The following is an 18,517-nucleotide window of genomic DNA, read 5'->3' as shown; positions in this document are numbered from 1 at the left end:
AAGGCTGCGGTCCCGCAGCTTCCCGATCCTTCTCTCCCCGGTTCTGGCTGGGGCGGAGACCAGTCCCCATGGCGACGGATCTGCCTGGAGGAAGGAGCCCTGCCCTGCCTGTGGAATTGTCCTGAGTCATCGCTTTGGGCCGGGGCCATGGGAAGGAACCATTGTGTGGCGGGGAAGGAAGCAGCCCCCAGGCCCAGCGCCGAACCAGGGAGTCCTGGGGGAGCGGGGCCGAGGGGTCTGTGCTGAGACGGCCATGGCGGGGCCCCCCGCAGGCTCGAGCCCTGCAGACAGCCTTCCCCGATAGCCTGGGCGCCCCGGCCCTCGCCTCCCCGCGGGCTCTCCCTGGCGTGAGGGCCCTGCCGCACTGTGCCAGTGCCAGCCGGCGGGCCACCGCTGCCGCTCCGAGGCCTGTGGGGAGTCCCGCTGCGGGGGTGTTTGGGGAGGGATGGGCGTTGGCGAGAGAGGGCCCGGCAGGCTGACTTAGCAGGGCGGGCCTAACTCTCCCCGGCCCGGTGGGAGGGCTCAGGCTGAGTTTCACTTCCCACCTCTGGGGCCAGCAGCGAGATCCAGCTGGTGCGCTCGGCCGAGTCCTTGCCGCCTGCCTGCCACTTGGTAAGTGAGGACCCCCCAAGGGGCTGGGCAGGGTGGGGAGGCCAAGGGTCCCGCCCACCACCCCCAGACTAAGTGGGCACCAGGGGAGGAACCCAACCTCCCCTAGAGGGTGCCGGGGTGCCGCCGATACCACTGAGGAAGCCACACCCTCCCTGGCTTCCTGCCCCGAAAATGGGTCCTAAAGATCACCAGCCGTGCCTACCTGTGCCATGAGGGCTGGAGGTGTGCTCCTGCCCACCCTCCCCACCCTGCCTTAGGTCTGGTCAGGGGGCACTCACCCACCCCCTCTGCGGGCTCCTCCCCAGGCGCAGTGGCAGGTGCCATGTGCTCGCAGGCCCTGCCCCGGGGGCCCATGCAGACCCTCGTCTTCCTGGACCTGGAGGCCACCGGACTGCCCTTCTCCCAGCCCAAGATCACAGAGCTGTGCCTGCTGGCCGTCCACAGGTGTGCGCTGGAGAGCCCCCCCGCCCTCCGGGGGCCTCTCCCCGCGGTGCCCCCGCCGCCCCGCGTGGTGGACAAGCTCTCCCTGTGTGTGGCTCCCGGGAAGGCCTGCAGCCCCGCGGCCAGCGAGATCACCGGCCTGAGCACGGCCACGCTGGCGGCGCACGGGCGTCAGCGCTTCGACGCCGACCTGGCCCACCTGCTCCTGGCCTTCCTGCAGCGCCAGCCACAGCCCTGGTGCCTGGTGGCTCACAACGGCGACCGCTACGACTTCCCCCTGCTCCTGGCAGAGCTGGCCGCGCTGGGCGTGGCCAGCGCCCTGGACGACGCCTTCTGCGTGGATAGCATCGCTGCCCTGAAGGCCCTGGAGCAGGCCGGCAGCCCCCCGCAGCAAGGCCCGTGGAAGAGCTACAGCCTGGGCAGCATCTACGCACGCCTGTACGGACAGGCCCCGCCGGACTCGCACACGGCCGAGGGGGACGTGCTGGCCCTGCTCAGCATCTGCCAGTGGAGGCCGCGGGCCCTGCTGCAGTGGGTGGACACCCACGCCAGGCCCTTCAGCGCCGTCAAGCCCATGTACGGGGTCACAGCCTCTCCTGAAACCAACTCAAGGTCATCTGCTGCCACAGCCACGGCACGCCTGGCCAGAGCCAGAGACACCAGCCCCAAACTTGGGAGGAGCAGGGGGTCCAAGGACCTCTCTCCAGTGAAGGACCCCGAATCCTCACCCTCGGAGGGACTGCTCGCCCCACTGGGCCTGCTGGCCTTGGTGACCGTGGCAGTGGCCACACTGTATGGGCTGTCCCTGGCCGCACCTGGGCAGTAGGCTGCGGGGGCGAGTCTGACCAATAAAGACCCCGCAGCACTGAGCACTCTCGCCTCTGCCTTCCTTGGCGGCCTTAGAGCCCCCCGCACCTCTGCCCGCACTCAGCACCTGGGCGGGGGCACAGAGGGGGCAGCCCTCGTCCCCCGTCCCTGTCCCTCCCCCTCCCCAGCAGGACGCCCAGCTGTCTGAGCCCTACATGAGTAGGGCAAACCCGGACTCCCAGTGCTGGACGGCAGTGGTGCCCGGCCGGCCGCCCGGTGCCTCCAGCCAAGGCTCTGCAGAAGCGAGGCAGCTCCAAAAGTCCGTGTTTATTGTAAACAGAGGCACAGACCCGGGACTCAGACACACATGACAGGTACAGAGCTGAGACAGATCTGGCGAGACAGTAACAGAGGGATGGAGGAACACCGAGGTATCCGTGTCCGGGCCAGCAGCCACCGGGGCCCCCTGCCACCTTTGGTCCAGGTGGCCGACCGACCCAGGTGGCCGCGCTGCGAGGCGAGGCCAGGACGGACGGGAGCACAGAGCTGGCTGCCCCGAGGCTGGCCCGAGGGAGGCAGGGACTGTCGGGGTCGGACGGTCCCTCCCCGTGCGCCCACCTCCCCCCAGGACCCCGGGCTTCGGCCTCGGAGCAGCTACCTCACACACTTCAGAGGAGAAAACAGGCAACACGTTTGGCTGAAAGTAAAACAAAAACACTGCAGGGAGGGCACCTGAGTGTGCAGGTGGACAGAGGCCACCCTGCCACCTGTTGGGGGGGGGGGCAGAGCCACCTGATGTGAGCCTCCAGGCGGTCCCAGGGAGGCTGCAGGAGTAGTCCAGGCGCACAGCTGGTGGGCGGGCGGGGCGTTCTGATGTCAGAAGTGCCCCCACTGGGCGCACGCGACACGGGCCCCGAGGATCAGAACCCGGCTCAGCCGGGCCCGGGCCCCGCCCGCTCCCCGGCATCACAGCTCCGGTTCTTCAAAGGGACGCGCAGAACTGGGCCACCCCAGCAGGACGAGCCCCGCCTGGTCTCCCTGGGGCGGCCTGGCCGTGAACCCCCGCCCCGTTCTTTGCATTTCGTTTGAGATTTCAAGGAAGCTTCATTTGAAGTGAGGAAGAGAACAAAAGTATGGTCCCAGCAACTCTGGCAGGATTGTCCCCACCTTGTCGGCATCACGAGTGACAAACACCACACACACATGCTGCACGCACGGGGAGAAAAGGGCCGTGCCTGCAGAGCCACACACACACACACGACACATCGAGTGGCAACCGGAGATGCAGGTGTGCGCTCAGTAGGCGGCCTTTGGGGGGTCCATGTACGCCGGGTTGTAAGGAGGCTGGCTGGGGGGGTAGGGTGTGGCTGCGCCTCCTGCAAAGAGAGGGGACCGTGGTTGGCTGGGGGCGCCGCGGGAGCTTTGGGGTCAGGGCGGCTCCGAGTGGGCGGCGGCGGCGGTACTCACCAGCCAGCGTCTCGTGGTAGGCTGGTGGGCCCGTGGGCTGAGCCGGGTAGGGCGGTGGGTACTGCGTCGGGTAGGGTGCTGCCACCATCCCCGGCTGGGGGGCGATGGGCTGGTAGCCCTGGTACGACGGCCCCGGGTAGGTGGGCGGCACACTCGGAGGCTGAGGGTAGGGGGCGTGCACCACGGTGGTGGACGTGGTGGTGGTCACGACCGCTGCAAACAGAGCCCCAGTCAGGACCCTCAGGCTTGCCACCCCTCCCCCAGCTCAGCCAAACCAGGGCCCTGGGCAGCTCCCGGGCCACCCCGGGCCCTGCACCACGGTGGGTGGGTGGGGCGGGCGTGCTTACGGCGAGGCCGGCGGCACATCTTGTACAGACAGCAGCAGGAGCAGGTGAAGCAGGCGATGATGGTGACGATGAAGAGCACGAAGATGGTCACGCCGACCGCAACAGTGGCCCCGAACCTGCCACAGAGCCGCTCGTGACCTGGGGCCTCTCACCCCTAGCCACGACCAGCAGTCCACAGCCCAGCCACCCCTGGGGGTTCCCCTCTTGCGGGAGACACTCTGGGCAACACAGATAGAGGGACTCTTGGGGCATCCTGTTCTGGCCTCAGTTTCCTCACGGGGAAAACGGGGTTGCGAATCTATATAAAGCACCCCACCTGGGGTCTGCGCCCCTTGCCCTGCCCTCAAGGGCACGGGGGGGGGGTGGTTTCTGCACCTCTCCACCACCCACACCTCTCGTCCGCCCACCAACTGAAGAGCAAACGGTCACCGAGCAGGTGCCACGAGCCAGGCACTGCGGTCTGAGCCAAAAACTCAGCGAGGCGCGAGACAGACCGTGGCCTCCGGGAGCCCTTGGAGGCCCAGAGGAGGGGGCAGATGTTGGAGGTGATGCCTCAGGAACACCAGGGGACGAGGATGGGGAGGAGACCCAGGGGAGCAGAGGCCGGCGTGTCCAGAGCGGCGAGGAGAGGAATGCAGTGCACCCGGCCGGGCCGGCTCCCGGTCCAGGGCAGGGCTGTCCCCGCCGTGACCGCAGCCTGCTGGGCACCAGCACCGTGCCAGGTGTCCACCTGCACCCCTGGGCTCCACAGGTGGGAAAACCAAGAGCCAAAGCCAAGAGCAAAACCAAGATGCCGTGGCGGGGGAGCTGAAGGCGGTCTGCCTTCTGGAAGAGGAGGCCTCGCCGCCTGACCCCGTCCCTCAGCCAGGACCTCGACGGGGGGGCCCTGGGCCAACTCACCAACACTGTCTCTCCAGGGCAGACAGAGCCCCCCCCGCTCCCCGGGCTATCCTCCCCTGCCCAAAGAGGTCAAACTCGACTCTGATAACAGGCAGATGCTCAGGAAGTGCACCGAGCCCAGGAAACCCCAGGAGGAGCCTGGTGAGCCTCCCCAGCCTCGGGGGGTGGGGGGAACAGGGTTTGGGGGGGTGTGGGCCCTACCCTGGGGGGCTGGGGAGGGGCTTCCACAGCCCACACAGGTAGCACCTCTGCAGGGCCCTGCGCCACAGCCTAGGGACAGCCTAGGGACAGACGAAGGACAGCCCCTTCACACTGCAGACCAGACACCCAAGCACATTTGCGAGACAGGATGTCAGTCCTGCCCAAGCCCTCATCTGCCCCTCCCTCGGCCACAGGCTCCTCCCAGACCCTCCGCGGACAGGAAAAGGGAAAACACACACATTCACAACAACCAGTGACCAGAGACACGTGAGTGCAGGCCCATCGCCGTCAGCCTCCCCTGCAGTCCATCTCCATCTCCCTCTCTCTCCCTCTCTCTCTCTCGCTCTCTCTCTCTCTCTCGCACACAGCATGGCGCCCAAGCTCACCCCATGTCAGCCTCCACCTTTACTCAGGGTCTTCCTGTCCCAGACTGCTCTCTTTCCATCACGGCCACTCGGTTTCAATCTCCTCCCATTTCAGAGAAAAGGAAAGTACTCTCCCCCTCAGCCCTCCCCTAGCCTGACGTCAGTGGCAGGAAAGACAGACACAGGATCTTCTTAAAGACACAGCGCAGGTGTTAACTGGCCACACGGAAACAATGGGCAGGGCTTGCTTAAGGCCAAGAGAAGCCTTTTGCTAAAGAAGTCCTGTGCCCGGGGAGACTGCCCAGCATGCCCTGCCCAGTTAGGAATTCAGGACCAGAGCGCCCCATGAGGTGGCTTTCCACAGAGCCCCCCTTTTTCTCGCCCACAGATTTTTGGGTATAACCAGCAGTCCAGCATACCTTCTACCAGGGAGACGTACAGCCCAGGGGACCCACACCTAAGACAGATACAGCTAAAATATGGGTGACCGCAGACCTCCTGGGGCTCCTGGGCTTCGTGGGGTGCCAGGGTCAAAGGGCAAAACAGGCCCCAGAGGGGAGCAAGAACCACCTAGATTCTACAGCAATCAGGGCACAAATGAGGTGAGCGGGGGAAGGCTGCTTCTCCTGACAGACGAATGGGGAGTCCCGGTCGAGAGGTATTAACCAAAAACACTTCTGTAACTTATGAATGACCATTAGAAAGACGTACCAGTGTCACACTTCTTTACCTATGACGCCCATGAGCTAATAGTTGTCTCACTGCAATTTAAAACCACTCGACTTCTTTGGAGTCGTGTACTGCAAATGCTTACGGGTTAGAAGTCAACTCCCGGGATATTAAAAGGAGAAAAAAAGGACAGGGAGCCAGGGGCTCAGGCACCCGGGGCCCCGGCTGCTCCACCCGCCCGGGCAGCAGGGGGGCTGGGAGTGGGGAGGGGGCCAGACCTGGCCGGCCCTCCCGGGCTGGCCTCTCCAACGGCCCGTCACCCGCCTCCATGGGCTCCTTCAGCTACCTCAGCCCTCCGCCACCTGGGGGGTCCGATCACATCCCTCCCTTCTCAAAGGCCCACCGTGGCTCCTGCAGCTCTTGGCCCAGAAGTCCGCTCGGTCACTTGTCACACTGTGTGCGCGCGTGCGTGCATATGTCATATATTACAGTTCACAATAAAAGCGGGTGGAGTTAGGACTTGTCTCACCACAGAGTAAAACTTGCAACAAGGCAGATTTTTAACCTTTCAAGTTTAAATAACATAGAACCCCTCGGGTGGTCTGGGACTCCCACCCGCCCTGCTTAGTACTGCAGCCACACTGCCCTCCCTCCCAGCACCTCCCTGTGGCCTCCGGCCTCTGTGTGAGCAGTGCCTCCTGCCCCGCCCACCCCTCTTCCTCCCGCCCCACATCACAGATTCCTGTCTACCCTTCAGCCCTCAGCTCAAAACATCCCTTTCTCAGAAGCTTTGCGCCATCGCTGTGTCTGCAGTGGCTGGCACTGAGTAGGTGGCCGGTTGGTCCCTGACGGATGAATGAATTCACCAGGGACCCCACGGCACGGCCAGGCACGATGCCCCGAGGCAGGGCCGTGTGGCAGGGGTGAGGGCACAGTGCGGCAGAGGCCGGCGGCCACAACAGGCCCCGCTTCTCGTGGGAGCCTGCCTCTGAGGGGGATGGGGGCTTCCCCAGGCTGGCACCCCCTCCCAGATTAAGGAGCCTGAAGGCCAAGTTCAGGAAGCAGAATGGAGCGGCCCGGAGGAGGCCAAAGACTCCCGATGCTCACATCAGAAAGGGCCGTCTCTGGGTCTCTGGGGCTGGGACCCCCGCTCCTGCATGGTGCTGACAAGGCGGCAGACCGGCCGTGACACGGCGTGTGCAAGGGTCTCGGAAAGGGCGCTGTGGGGGCTACAAGTCAGCACAGGCTCGCTGCACCCCGCCCCACCTAATGGGCCTCCCTCTCCGTCCCCTGTGCTGTCAGAGGGCGGGGGAGTGGGGGGAGGGGGGCAGAGGGTCGGCATGGCCTGCCCAGGCCCTATCGCCACTCAGGTGCCAAAAACACACCAGTCCTGCCCTGGCTGGTGTGGCTTAGTGGACTGAGTGCCAGCCTGTGAACCAGATTCAATTCCCAGTCAGGGCACATGCCTGGGTCGCAGGCCGGGTGCCCAGTAGGGGGAGTGCGAGAGGCAACCCCACACTGATGTTTCTCTCCTTCTCTTTCTCCCTCCCTTCCCCTCTCTAAAAATAAATGAATAAAATCTTTAAACACACACACACACACGCCCCAGTCCCGCCAGACCATCCCACGAGTGGCAAAGAGCTAGAAAGGGACAATAAAATCAGGATCCAAAGGAACCATGACAGGGGACCGAGGAAGCTGTGGGGGGGAACGAGCCAACAATGACCCCAGCCAGACCGCACGGACAGAGCAGGATGGGGCTCACCTGCCAGAGCTGGGGCTGAGAGGGCGCACACAAGCCCAGCGCCAAGCCCAGCGCCAAGCCCAGCACGGCCGCACTCCGGGAAGCAGTACCCGCTTGGAGGAGGGCCCCACCCATCCCGCCGTGCCAGGCAGACGCGGGCTCATCTGCATCCCTGTGCTCTGACCAGGCACCTTGTTCTTGGGGACCCAGGAGACTCACGCAGAGGGAGAGCCGAGGGCAAGATCCAAGAACGGAGCGGGGGAGGGGACTGTGGTGGGGAGGGGGCCGAGCTGGAGCAGGTCCCTGGCACCAGGCGGTCTCTCCCCCATCGGGGTTTGCCCAGAGCTCTCAGCCGGGCCCGGGCAGCGGGGGCTGGACCTACCACAGCGCCAGCACCCCAGCGGACAGACAGCAGTGCCCCCGGCCAGCGGCAGGGCACAGATGCCCACCCAAGAGAGCCCCTCCTTGCAACCCTGGACAGGTGGCCACCTGGGGGCATTCACAGAAGTGTCACTGACATCCCTGTCCCTCCACCCTCCAGAAACCTGCGCCTCGAGCCCTAAACTTGTCTAAGGCAGGTGCTGCGGGGCCCCTGGGGCTGGGCTCAGGAAGTTTAGGAGACTGGGGTGCTCCCTGGCCCCCTCAAAGGGTGGCCCTGACATAGTAACCATGACCCACAGGCCTGCACATCACCAGGTGTCTCAGCATCGGGGCCCCACCGCTGCTGCCCCGGGCACCACCAGCATCGCCGCATCAGAATGTCACCATAATCCCTTCCCACCACCGTGCGCTGCCTGTCGCCCCCCCCCCCCCGTCACGTGCCCCATCGCCCCCATCCCCACCAGCCTCTCCAACCCCACCACACACCACTGCCCCTTCACCGAGCACTCACCACCCTCCACCATCGCATCTCCCCCTCTGCTCACCCTCGCCCACCCCCCACCCCCCACTCAGGTCACTACAAACCCCCACCCTTGGCCTTTCAAAGGTCCGCCCCCAACCACAGTCACTCCCGTCCCCAGGGCAACAGGGATGCGAATTCCCAACATAAGGATGAAGGCCCTGGTGGTCGGACATGGTGACAGCTCTCCCGGGACCCCACCCCGGGGAACCCCTCCCCATCCCAGTCCCCACAGCCTTCACCCCAGCCCACCCAGGACCCCGTCACCTCCGCCAGGAAGGTGCACCCCATTCGCTGGTGTCACTCACCCTGGCATGTCTCTGTCCATCATATCGGAGTTAAAGCTCAGCGACGAGGCCAGCTGCTGCTCCACATTCTCCAAACTCTTCCTGACATCGGCTAAACTGCAGGGGGAAAAGCTCGCGGTTAACACGACCCCCCGCCCGGCACCCCAGGAGCAAGCGCAGCCTGCACTGGCGCACACACAGAACATGCACCGAGGCCCACTCAGTACTGGGCCTCAGGGGCAGCCCGGACAGCGTCCCGGGGACAGGCGTCACACGCACCACCAGGGCCTCCGGCGGCCATGTGCCAGCCCTTCCTCTCCAGAACGTGCGCCCGGCACGTTCCTCGGGGCAGACCACACGTGAGGCTACAGACCGTCTCTCAACAGAGAGACAGCTGTCCCACGAAGTATCTTCTCCAGCCACAACAGGATGAAGTTAGAAAGCAGCAGCAGAATATTACAATGCCGTGTTAAAAAAACAAAAAAGAAATGCTAAAAAGAACTCATCCCTTGGGAAACTAACATGGCAAAAACAACAACAGCAGCAAAACACCTCCTGTGAGTTAACAAGAAATCATAAAGGAAATTAAGAAATACGAAAAACTGAATGATAATGAAGATACTCCAGATCAAAACTTATGAAACTCAGCCCTGGCTGGTGTGGCTCAGTGGATTTGAGTGCCGGCCTGTGAACTGAAAGGTCGCCGGTTTGATTCCCAGTCAGACCACATGCCTGGGTTGTGGGCCAGGTCCCCAGTTGGGGGCTTGCAAGAAGCCCCCAACTGTTTCTCTTGCACATTAATGTTTCTCTTTCTCCCTCTAAAAGTAAGTAAATAAAAAAAAATTAAATTTGTAAGACTCACCTAAAGCAGCTCTTAGAGAAAACGTAACTTTTAATAGTGAAATGGTATTAAACTCAAGATGAAAAAAACAGTGCAACTCCCCCTCATCCCCCGCAAAGAAGGAAGCAAAAAAGCAAACAAAACAGCTGCAAACAATGAAAGAAGATTAACAAAACCAAAGCTGGTAGACCTCTAGCAAGACTAAACAAGAAAAGGAGAAATGATACAAAAAATGCAGACGTTACAAAAGGGGAAATAACTATAGATGCGGCAATTTTAAAAATAACTCATTTGAATTCGGCCTTGAACAAACCACCCATGAAAAGACATTTTTGAAACAAGCGGAGTCAGCTGAAGACGGACTCGTATTGGAAGCTATTAATGAATTACTGTCAATTGTGCAGAATGGGTTACTGATAGAGTGGTTACATTTTGTAAAGGACTCATTTGTACTGATAAAGTGAACATTTACGGTCCAGACTGGTGTGGTTCAGTGGGTTGGGCATCATCCCCAAAACCAAACAGTCCCTGGATCGATTCCCAGCCAGCGCACAAGCCTGGGTCACTGGCCAGGCCCGCGGGTGCGGGCATGCGAGAGGCAACTGATCGATGTTTCTCTCCCTCTCTTTCTCTTTCCCTTCCCATCTCTCTAAAAAATAAATAATCTTTTTTTTAAATGAACATTTAAGGAGACATGTTTATGATGTCTAGAATTTGTTTTCAAATAATCCAGAAAACTTAACAAGTGGCGGGAGGTGCGGGAACAGCAGTGTCACAGTGCTGGGAACCGTGGACGTGGGTGAGGGACACACGGAGTTATTACAGTATTCTCTCTGATTTGGTACTTAGTTGCACATTTCCAAAATTAAATGTATATCAAAATAAAGACTTTAGAGCATGAGGGCCGTGCTGTTGAAGGACAACCCCTAGAGCTGAGGGGCAAATATGTTTCAAGACCGATGGGCGGGCTTCAGCGAGCAAGGACACAGAGGGGTCTGCCATGTGGGGACCCCGGGGTGGGAGGGCTGGGAAGGCAGATCCACGGAGGGGAGCCTGGTGTCCGAGACTCCTTCTCCTGGGGGCACTTGCCGACTTCAGAGGAGAGCTGAGAGGCTGAGCAGAACTCCTGAAAGCCTCAGGTGGGAAAGATTAGGTGCAGAGCCCATGGGGGGCGGGGGGAGGCCCTGGTGAATCCCGCTCAGCTGGGCCGAGACCTGAGACGCTGCAACCCGAGACACGGAAGAGGCCGAGCGGACGGCTCAGCTTCCCGTCATCTCAGCCTCTGCGGTCAGGCAACCTGACCCGGAGCGCTAAAGGCCCTGACAAAAGCGGCACAAATCCACCCTGGAGGAAATCCTAAGCTCCAAAGTTCTACAATCAGTTTACAAACACCATGTCAGACACACACCCAGGCACTTTCGGGAACACCAGATTAGACACCACGCATGGAAAACAACAGAAATTACAGACCATGGACTTGTCCACAGGGGCTTCCAATACTGAAGTTATCCAACATCGACATTAAAATAACAGCACTTACACACCACTCAAGGAGAGTAAAGGTCGAACAATTCAAGAGAACTTGCAATATAAGAAAAATACCCTGGCTGGTGTAGCTCAGTGGATTGAGCTCAGGCCTATGAACCAAAGGGTGGCTGGTTCAATTCCCAGTCAGGGCACATGCCTGGGTTGTGGGCCAGGTCCCCAGAAGGGGGCGCCAAGAGGCAACCACACATTGATGTTTCTTTCCCTCCCTCTTCCTCTGTCTAAATTAAATAAATAAAATCTTTAAAATTGATTTAAAAAATTAAAATCTAGAACTAAAAATAATACAGCAAATTAATAACTAGACACAGCTAAGGATATAATACATGAACTGGAGAACAGGTCAAAATAAATGCATGTGGACTGAAGCCCAAGGTCACAAAAGGTTGGTCAGTGGAAAAGTGGGAGACAGTAGGTGAAACATGGAACACAGTATACAAATGATCTTTTATAAAAGGACAGGAACGAGAAAATGGGCCAGAAGCAATTTTTTAAAAAGATTTTATTTATTTATTTTTAGAGAGAGGGGAAGGGAGGAAGAGACCAAGAGAAACATCAATGTGTGGATGCCTCTTGCCCGCCCCCTACTGGGGCTGGTGCCCTGGACTGGGAATCGAACGTGTGACCCTTTGCTTCACAGTCTGGTGCTCTATCCACTGAGCCACACCAGCCAGGGCAAGGAGAAATTTTTAAAGAGATAATGGCCGCAAATTTTCCAAAGCTGATGAAAAACAAGCCAATGATTCCAGCAGTACTGTAAATCTCAAGCAGCATAAATTCAAAGAAAACCACACCAAGGGCCCTGGCTGGCATAGCTCAGTGGATTGAGCTGGGACTGCAAACCAAGGCATCACAGGTTCGATTCCCAGTCGGGGCACATGCCTGGGTTGCCGGCCACGGCCCCCAGCGGCCACACATTGATGGTTCTCTCTCTCTTTCTCCCTCCCTTCGCTCTCTAAAAATAAATAAATAAAATCTTTAAAAAAAAAAAAAGAAAGAAAACCACACCAAGGAACATCATAGTAAAACTGCTGAAAACCAAATTACAAAAGCAAAATCTTAAAAGAAGCCAGAGAAAAAACACATTGTTTACAAAGGAGCATTAATAAAACTGTCAGTTGATTTCCCATCAGGAACAACAGTCACCATCAGAAGACAATGGAATGAAAGCTTTAACGTGTTGAAAGAAGCTGATGATAACTGCCAACCTAGAAATCTATAACCAGGAAAAATATCCTTTAAGAAGGAAGGTGAAGTAGACATCTTCAGCCCTGGCTTTTGTGGCTCACTGGGTTGAGCAGTGGTCTACAAACCAAAAGGTGGCTGGCTCGATTCCTGGTCAGGGCACATACCTGGGTTGCGGGCCAAGTTCCTAGTTGGGGGCATGTGCACAAGAGGCAACCACACATTGATTTTTCTCTCCCTCTCCTTCCCCCTCCCTTCCCCTCTCTCTAAAAACAAATAAAATCTAAAAAAAAAAAAAAAAAAAAAGACATTTTCAGACAAACAAAAACCAAGAAAATTTGACACCAGCAGACCTGCATTAGGTAGAAGAAACATGATTTCAAATGAAGCTTAAAAAGGAATAAGTGCCCTGGCTTGTGTAGCCCCGTGGGTTGAGTGCCAGCCTATGAACCAAAGGGCTGCGGGTTCAATTCCCAGTCAAGGCACAGGCCTGGCTTGTGGGCCAAGTGCCTAGCTGGGGGCACACGCACAAGAGGAAACCACACATTGGTGTTTCTCTCCTTCTCCTTCTCCCTCCCTTCCTCTCTTTCTAAAAATAAATAAATAAATCTTTAAAAAAAAAGAGGAAGCAGCATGACGAAACAGCAAAGCGGGCTCCCTCTGGAGCGCTCTCACGCCTTCCCCATTTCTTTCTTGGGCATGATTTGTTTCTCTCTCTAAGCTCTACGGGTGCCCGTGAGACTTGCAACCAGGGGAGCAGTGGGCAGCGGCAGTTCGTCCCAGGCTTAGCCCCTGAGCCTGTCTCAACTGAGGAAAGTATTCTTCCTCCCCCACAAGAAAAAAAGCTAAACTATAGAATTTAGGGATATATTCTTAGGTGTTACAACTCTAAGGGGAAGCAAGGTTGTACATATCAAAGTTAGAATAACAGTTACCTTTGTGGGGTAAGGGAGGCAACAGTGATCGGAAGTGAGCTCAAGGGGGCTTCTGAGGTGCTGGCGGTGTGCCGTAGCCTGTCTGGTGGCTACCCAGGCGCTCGTTTCGTGATAAGTCGCTGAGTATTTTGTGCACTTTTCTGCATGTGAATTATATTTTACAGTATGACAGTATAAAAACCAACTTCAGTGGATGAGTTTAACAGCAGATGAGGCATAGTTGAAGAAAGATGGGGTGGACTGAGGGGTCAGGAGACTTTTCTAGAACACAGCATGGAGGTGGAAGTGTGGAGGAGAGACTCGGAGGCGCGGACGCTGGAGTAAAAGACGTAACATCTGCTTGAGTGGACTTCCGGACGGAGAGGAGAAGAAGGAGAAAGGGCAATATCTGAAGAAGAGCAAAAACTTTTCTCGAGCTGATGAGACACGAAAGCACAGATATAAGAAGCGCAACAAACCCACGGCAGCATAAACAAAAAGAAACCCACACCTAGATACATCGCAGGGTAACTGAAGAATACCAAAGACAAGGACAAGATTTTTCCTGTCAGATGGAAAGAAAGATTTCTTTTAAGCCCTGGCTGGGGTGGCTCAGTGGATTGAGAGCGGGCTGCAAACTAGTGTCGCAGGTTCGATTCCCAGTCAGGGTACGTGCCTGGGTTGCAGGCCATGACCCCCAGCAACCACACATTGATGTTTCTCTCTCTCTATCTCCCTCCCTTCCCTCTCTAAAAATAAATAAAATATTTTTAAAAAGAGAAATATTTCTTTTAAATAAGAGACAACTGACTATTGAACTGATGTCTTGATGGAAGTAATGGAAACCAGAAGACAATCTGGTGAGATAAAATAACCATCAACTTAAGTTCTGTTCAGATAAAATATTAAGAATGAGATCAACATAATTTACCATCTATGTTGGTAAATTACAATAAAAAGACAAAATCATATGATCATTGCTAAAAGTGCAGGAAAAAATATCTGACAAAATTCAAGATCCCTTCGTGATTAAAACTCCAAACAAACTAGCCACAGAACCTCCTTAACCTGATAAAGGACACCTACGAAAAAGCTACAGCTGACGTCACAGCTGACATTGAATGCTTTCTCCCTAACATTGAAGACAAGAGGTATCTGCTCTCGCCGCCTCCATTCAACATTGTCCTGGAGGTTCTAGCCAGTGCAATAAGGCAAGAAAATGGAATAAAGGTATACAGATTGGAAAAGAAGGAAACGATGGAAGAAAAAAATGTAATAAAAACAGACTAAAAAAATACACTAAAGGAAAAGGTAACACAGGAGAGATAAATAAAAAACACAAAATAAGATGGCAAACAGAACCCCAGGATGCCAACAATTACATTATATTTAAGTGGATTAAATGTTCCCATTATTTTTTTAAAGATTACTAGAATGAATTAAAAACTAAAAAGATCTTGTACGTTATAAGACTACCAAAAGGCGGAAAGTAAAAGGGCAGGATATAACCCATCGGGAAGGCTCAGGTGCAGCCAGCAGGTGTGCGGCCGGCAGGTATGCAGCCTAGCGCCACCATTCCCAGGAGCACTTTGGAAGCCCTTAGTCAGTAACTATGTGCCTCTCTCTGATCTGGCAATTTGGACCCCACATGGACCCCAGGAAATTCCCACACGGTCCTGTAGAAGGTGGGGGAAGTCCTGTGAGGATGCCCCCTGCAGTTATCCATGACAGCAACTCACACCACAGCAGTGGCGGGCCCCAGCCGGATGTACGCCCAAGAACATGGGTGGGCTGTACAAACCCTGTACTGACTGCAAAAAGGAAGGGGGTCCATTGTACCCACAAAACAATACAGACTTTGCAAGAACAGAAACAGTCAAGAGAATATGGCAGACTGGTGGTCTCCTGAGTGAGGGGAATGGAATGGTCGAGAGAGACTAAAAGAAATGTGTAAGAGGTTGGGGGGGCTGGTCTTGTCCTGACAACAATGACCACCTGCCGTGAGCTGAGGATGACCACCTCGACCCTCTGTCCCTGCAGCCACACACAAAAGAAACAAAGAATGTGGCAAAGGGAGGCATAGGCAGAAGACGAGGAGCTCAGTTCCAGTCCGGGCCACGGTCTACGCCCAAGATGCGGCGTAAATCCACAGCCGCACCGGGAGCTCACGGGCACGGCACAGTGTGGGGCGCATGCCCATGCTCTGTGCCCTCTCGGGCCCACAAGGTGATGCCTGTACAAATCACATACAACACCCCTAGGCTCATGCACACACTTGTGGGGCACACTCATGCCAAGGTGCCCACCCTGAGGATATGTTGGTACAAGTACACACCCAAGGGTGAGCCACAAAACCGCCTAAGAGACCTGCTCAGCCCCAGGCTGGGTGAGCTGGAGCCCTCCAGGGCAGCGGGGAGAGGGGTGAGGGACTAACCAAACAGGGTCTAGGGAGTCCAGCCCAGAGAAGAGACCCCCCCAAACCCCTATCCCAATGCTCACCACCATCTTCAGAGGCCTGAGGGGTCAGAGGGGCAGGGCCATTTCCCTCCCACGCACAGTCCCACTGGGGCACCCACCTGTCCTCACAACTCTCCTTGGCCCATACAAATTTCTTCAGTATGTCGGAGCAGCAGTACTGGTTGTAACAGGTGCCACAGCAAAAAACAGGGCAGGTCTTGGGGTAGAGGTTGTATCCACTGGAATCCACACACACCTCGCCGTGGGCTGGAGAAGAGAAACACTTGTTCACCTGTGGCCACAAGGTGAAACCTCATTCCAGGCCTCGGCCACATCCCAGTGATCAGGGCCAGCAGGCGCAGGCATGCCCGGCCACCTCTGGCCACCACCCCAACCAGCCTTGCCTTCTCTCCCAGGTCACAGCAGATCAGCCTAACTGGGCTCGCTCTTGCCCCACCAGCCCACTTGCCTTCTGATGGGAGCATGAACTTTCTACGTGTGAGTCTGACCGGGCCACTCACTGCTCTCAGACCATCCCTGGTTCACGCTATGTCAGGATCAAGCCCACAGTCCACAAGGCAGGGTCCAGACTGCAAAGGGCCTTGAAGGCCACCCCAACTCTCCAGCCCTATTCACACTCTGTCCATATTCTTGGCTGTTTCCCATCCCCCACCTTCAAATCTACTCACCCTTTAAGGCCCTACTCTAGCCCACCTCCTCCTCCAGGAGCTGCCCAAGCCCAGCGGTCACACAGCGGGACAGCAACGTCCCTGGCCAGTCGCTGGGGACCAGGCTCTGGACCGGCCAATTCTTGATCCTCATTCCTTCTCGCCACCACCGGCCACAGCAGCCTCAGCCCTGACTGCACCCCATGGCAGGCTGCCTCCTGACCAATCCACCGTGGGCTGCAGTCACACCTATGCACAGTGTCCACGCAGCCCTCGGTCCCGTGCTGGGTCTGCAGCAGGTGCCTAAGAAACGTCTGAGCCCTCGGTGGCCAGGGCGCCAAGGCAGTGGCACCGGTTCAAGGCCAAGAACCACCACAAGGCTCTCGGCCACCGAGCTGGGATCTGAGGACATCCTCACAGGCTGGGGAGAGTACAGAGCCTCAGGACACAAGGTCACACTGAGGGGACCTGACTGGCAAGTGCAGAAAATGACCCAGGGCTTTGGGGGACCACGAGGTTTGCAAACTTCCAGGAAGATGCTACAGCCATGCTCCCAGGCACCCTTCAGCTGCCCTAGCACAGAGCTAGTGCCCACCAGCAGGACGGAGCGGTCCAGGATTCTGCCTGGACAGGCCCCAACAGGGACTCCAGAGAGCCAGCCTGGTCAGTGTGTCATGTGCCCTGGGGCCCTCACAGAGCAAGCCCCACTCAGTGACTCTAAGAAGAGACAACCAGGAATGGGGAGAAAATGGGGAGATACTTTGTCCGTGGCAGCTCCAAGCAGAATCCTGCTCTGGGCAAAGCTGGGGGGCAGACAGTGGGACCCCCGCAGGCCGGACCCAGCCAGACGTCCACACGGCAGCAGGTCTGCCCAGCACGGCCCAAGCTACCGAGTGGCTGGGACGCCCCGCCGCCACCTCCAGAAAGTCCCCACAGCCGTTAGAGCCACAGCTGGAGGGCCTGTCAGCTGGGGCTGATGGCAGACACCTGTGTGCCCGCTTGGGCCACAAGCCCATGACACAAACATCCTTTGACCCACACACACTCTGGGCAAGACTCTCCAGCCTGCCCTGAACCAGGGGCCACCACAGCTCTGCCTGCTCCCTGGCCCACCCCAGGCCCTCCGGAGCCCTCCCTCTAGAGGAAGCCATCCACCCAGAGGGATCTTCGGCTTCCCAAGCCTGGGGGTGGGGAGCTGTCGCTCCAATTCCTAACCCTAAAAAGCCCCCAGCCGGGTCTCCCCATCTGTGAATCATCCATCTACAATCAAGCCATCAAGGCCCTGACCCTGACCCTGACCCTGGCCTAGGTTGCGGGTTCGCCCTCTGGTCAGGACACAATCAACTAATGAAGGCATAAATAAGTGGAATAAATCAATGTCTCCCTCTCCCTCTCCCTTCCTCTGTCTAAAATCAATTTTTTAAAATTTCACAGCCAACCAGTCTACACATACAGTTGGCTGTCTCCAGGGCTCCAGGGCCTTGGAGGCGGCGGCTGGGGGCTCCCAGCCAGTAAACACAGGCGAAGGAAAGGCCTGCATGGAGGGGCAGGCCTCCCGGAAGCCACCACCCCGGCGACGGCGACGGCCAGGCAGGAAACCCTTCCCCAGCCTAGGCTGACCCAATCCCTAGGAACCTCCGAGGGACCGTAGATCCCCACCCCCACCCCCCGATTCCAGGGCAGAGCCATGGGGGCAGCTGCCTGGGGTCTGGGGGATGTCACTTCAGGCGGGAAGGGGTGCTGCGGCGGAGGGGAGGTCAGTCCCGGGGGGTTGCTAACCGCCTGGGTCCTCCGGGGGCCGGCGCGAACGTGGCCGACCCGGTCCCCGGCCGGGACGAACGCCCCCACCCCAAAGGCTCACCCCCCGGGGGCGGCGGCAGCAGCAGCAGCAGGACCAGGAGCAACAGGTTGCGCGGCGCGGCCATGGCTGGGCGGGCGGGCGGGCGGACGGACAGACAGACACCCAGACAGACGGACGGGTCGCGCGCGGTGCAGCCGCCGCCTCCGCGACCTGAGCAGGCAGCTGCCTCTTCGCCCCGCCCCGGCGGGTTCCGGGTATCCCGCCGGGAGGAAGAGGAGGGAGGAAGAGGAGGAGGAGGAGGAGGGCAGGCGGGGGGCGGGGGGAGGAGAAAGGCGTCCTCCCGCCCCCGGCAGCCCGCGCGGACG

The 18,517-nt window shown here is 58.0% G+C and overlaps 2 protein-coding genes across 5 annotated transcripts; one reads left to right on the top strand and one right to left on the bottom strand.

Moving 5' to 3' along the window:
- The first annotated feature begins 28 nt into the window (after positions 1-28).
- Positions 29-1,925, top strand: TREX1 (three prime repair exonuclease 1). Of its 2 annotated transcripts, none has more exons than XM_028518536.2 (2): positions 29-612; positions 906-1,925. In XM_028518536.2, exon 2 carries the CDS (start codon positions 935-937, stop codon positions 1,877-1,879), a length of 945 nt encoding a protein of 314 aa, XP_028374337.1. In that variant the 5' UTR covers positions 29-612; positions 906-934; the 3' UTR covers positions 1,880-1,925. The 2 variants fall into 2 exon arrangements, with proteins under 2 accessions (XP_028374337.1, XP_035886260.1); XM_036030367.1 differs by having other exon boundaries at positions 30-612; positions 918-1,925.
- Positions 1,926-2,168: 243 nt separating this feature from the next.
- Positions 2,169-18,459, bottom strand: SHISA5 (shisa family member 5). 3 transcript variants are annotated; one of them, XM_036030368.1, is made up of 6 exons: positions 18,213-18,459; positions 15,803-15,950; positions 8,763-8,858; positions 3,675-3,790; positions 3,328-3,540; positions 2,169-3,236 (listed from the first exon to the last, which is right to left on the bottom strand). In XM_036030368.1, exons 1-6 carry the CDS (start codon positions 18,274-18,276, stop codon positions 3,157-3,159), a joined length of 717 nt encoding a protein of 238 aa, XP_035886261.1. In that variant the 5' UTR covers positions 18,277-18,459; the 3' UTR covers positions 2,169-3,156. The 3 variants fall into 3 exon arrangements, with proteins under 3 accessions (XP_035886261.1, XP_035886262.1, XP_028374179.1); XM_036030369.1 differs by lacking the exon at positions 8,763-8,858; XM_028518378.2 differs by lacking the exons at positions 8,763-8,858; positions 15,803-15,950; positions 18,213-18,459 and adding an exon at positions 5,162-5,311.
- Between the last annotated feature and the right edge of the window lie 58 nt (positions 18,460-18,517).

Source organism: Phyllostomus discolor, chromosome 7 (genome assembly GCF_004126475.2).
Source record: "Phyllostomus discolor isolate MPI-MPIP mPhyDis1 chromosome 7, mPhyDis1.pri.v3, whole genome shotgun sequence".
NCBI classification, from domain to species: Eukaryota; Metazoa; Chordata; class Mammalia; order Chiroptera; family Phyllostomidae; genus Phyllostomus; species Phyllostomus discolor.
This window is presented reverse-complemented; position numbering and strand designations above follow the sequence as displayed.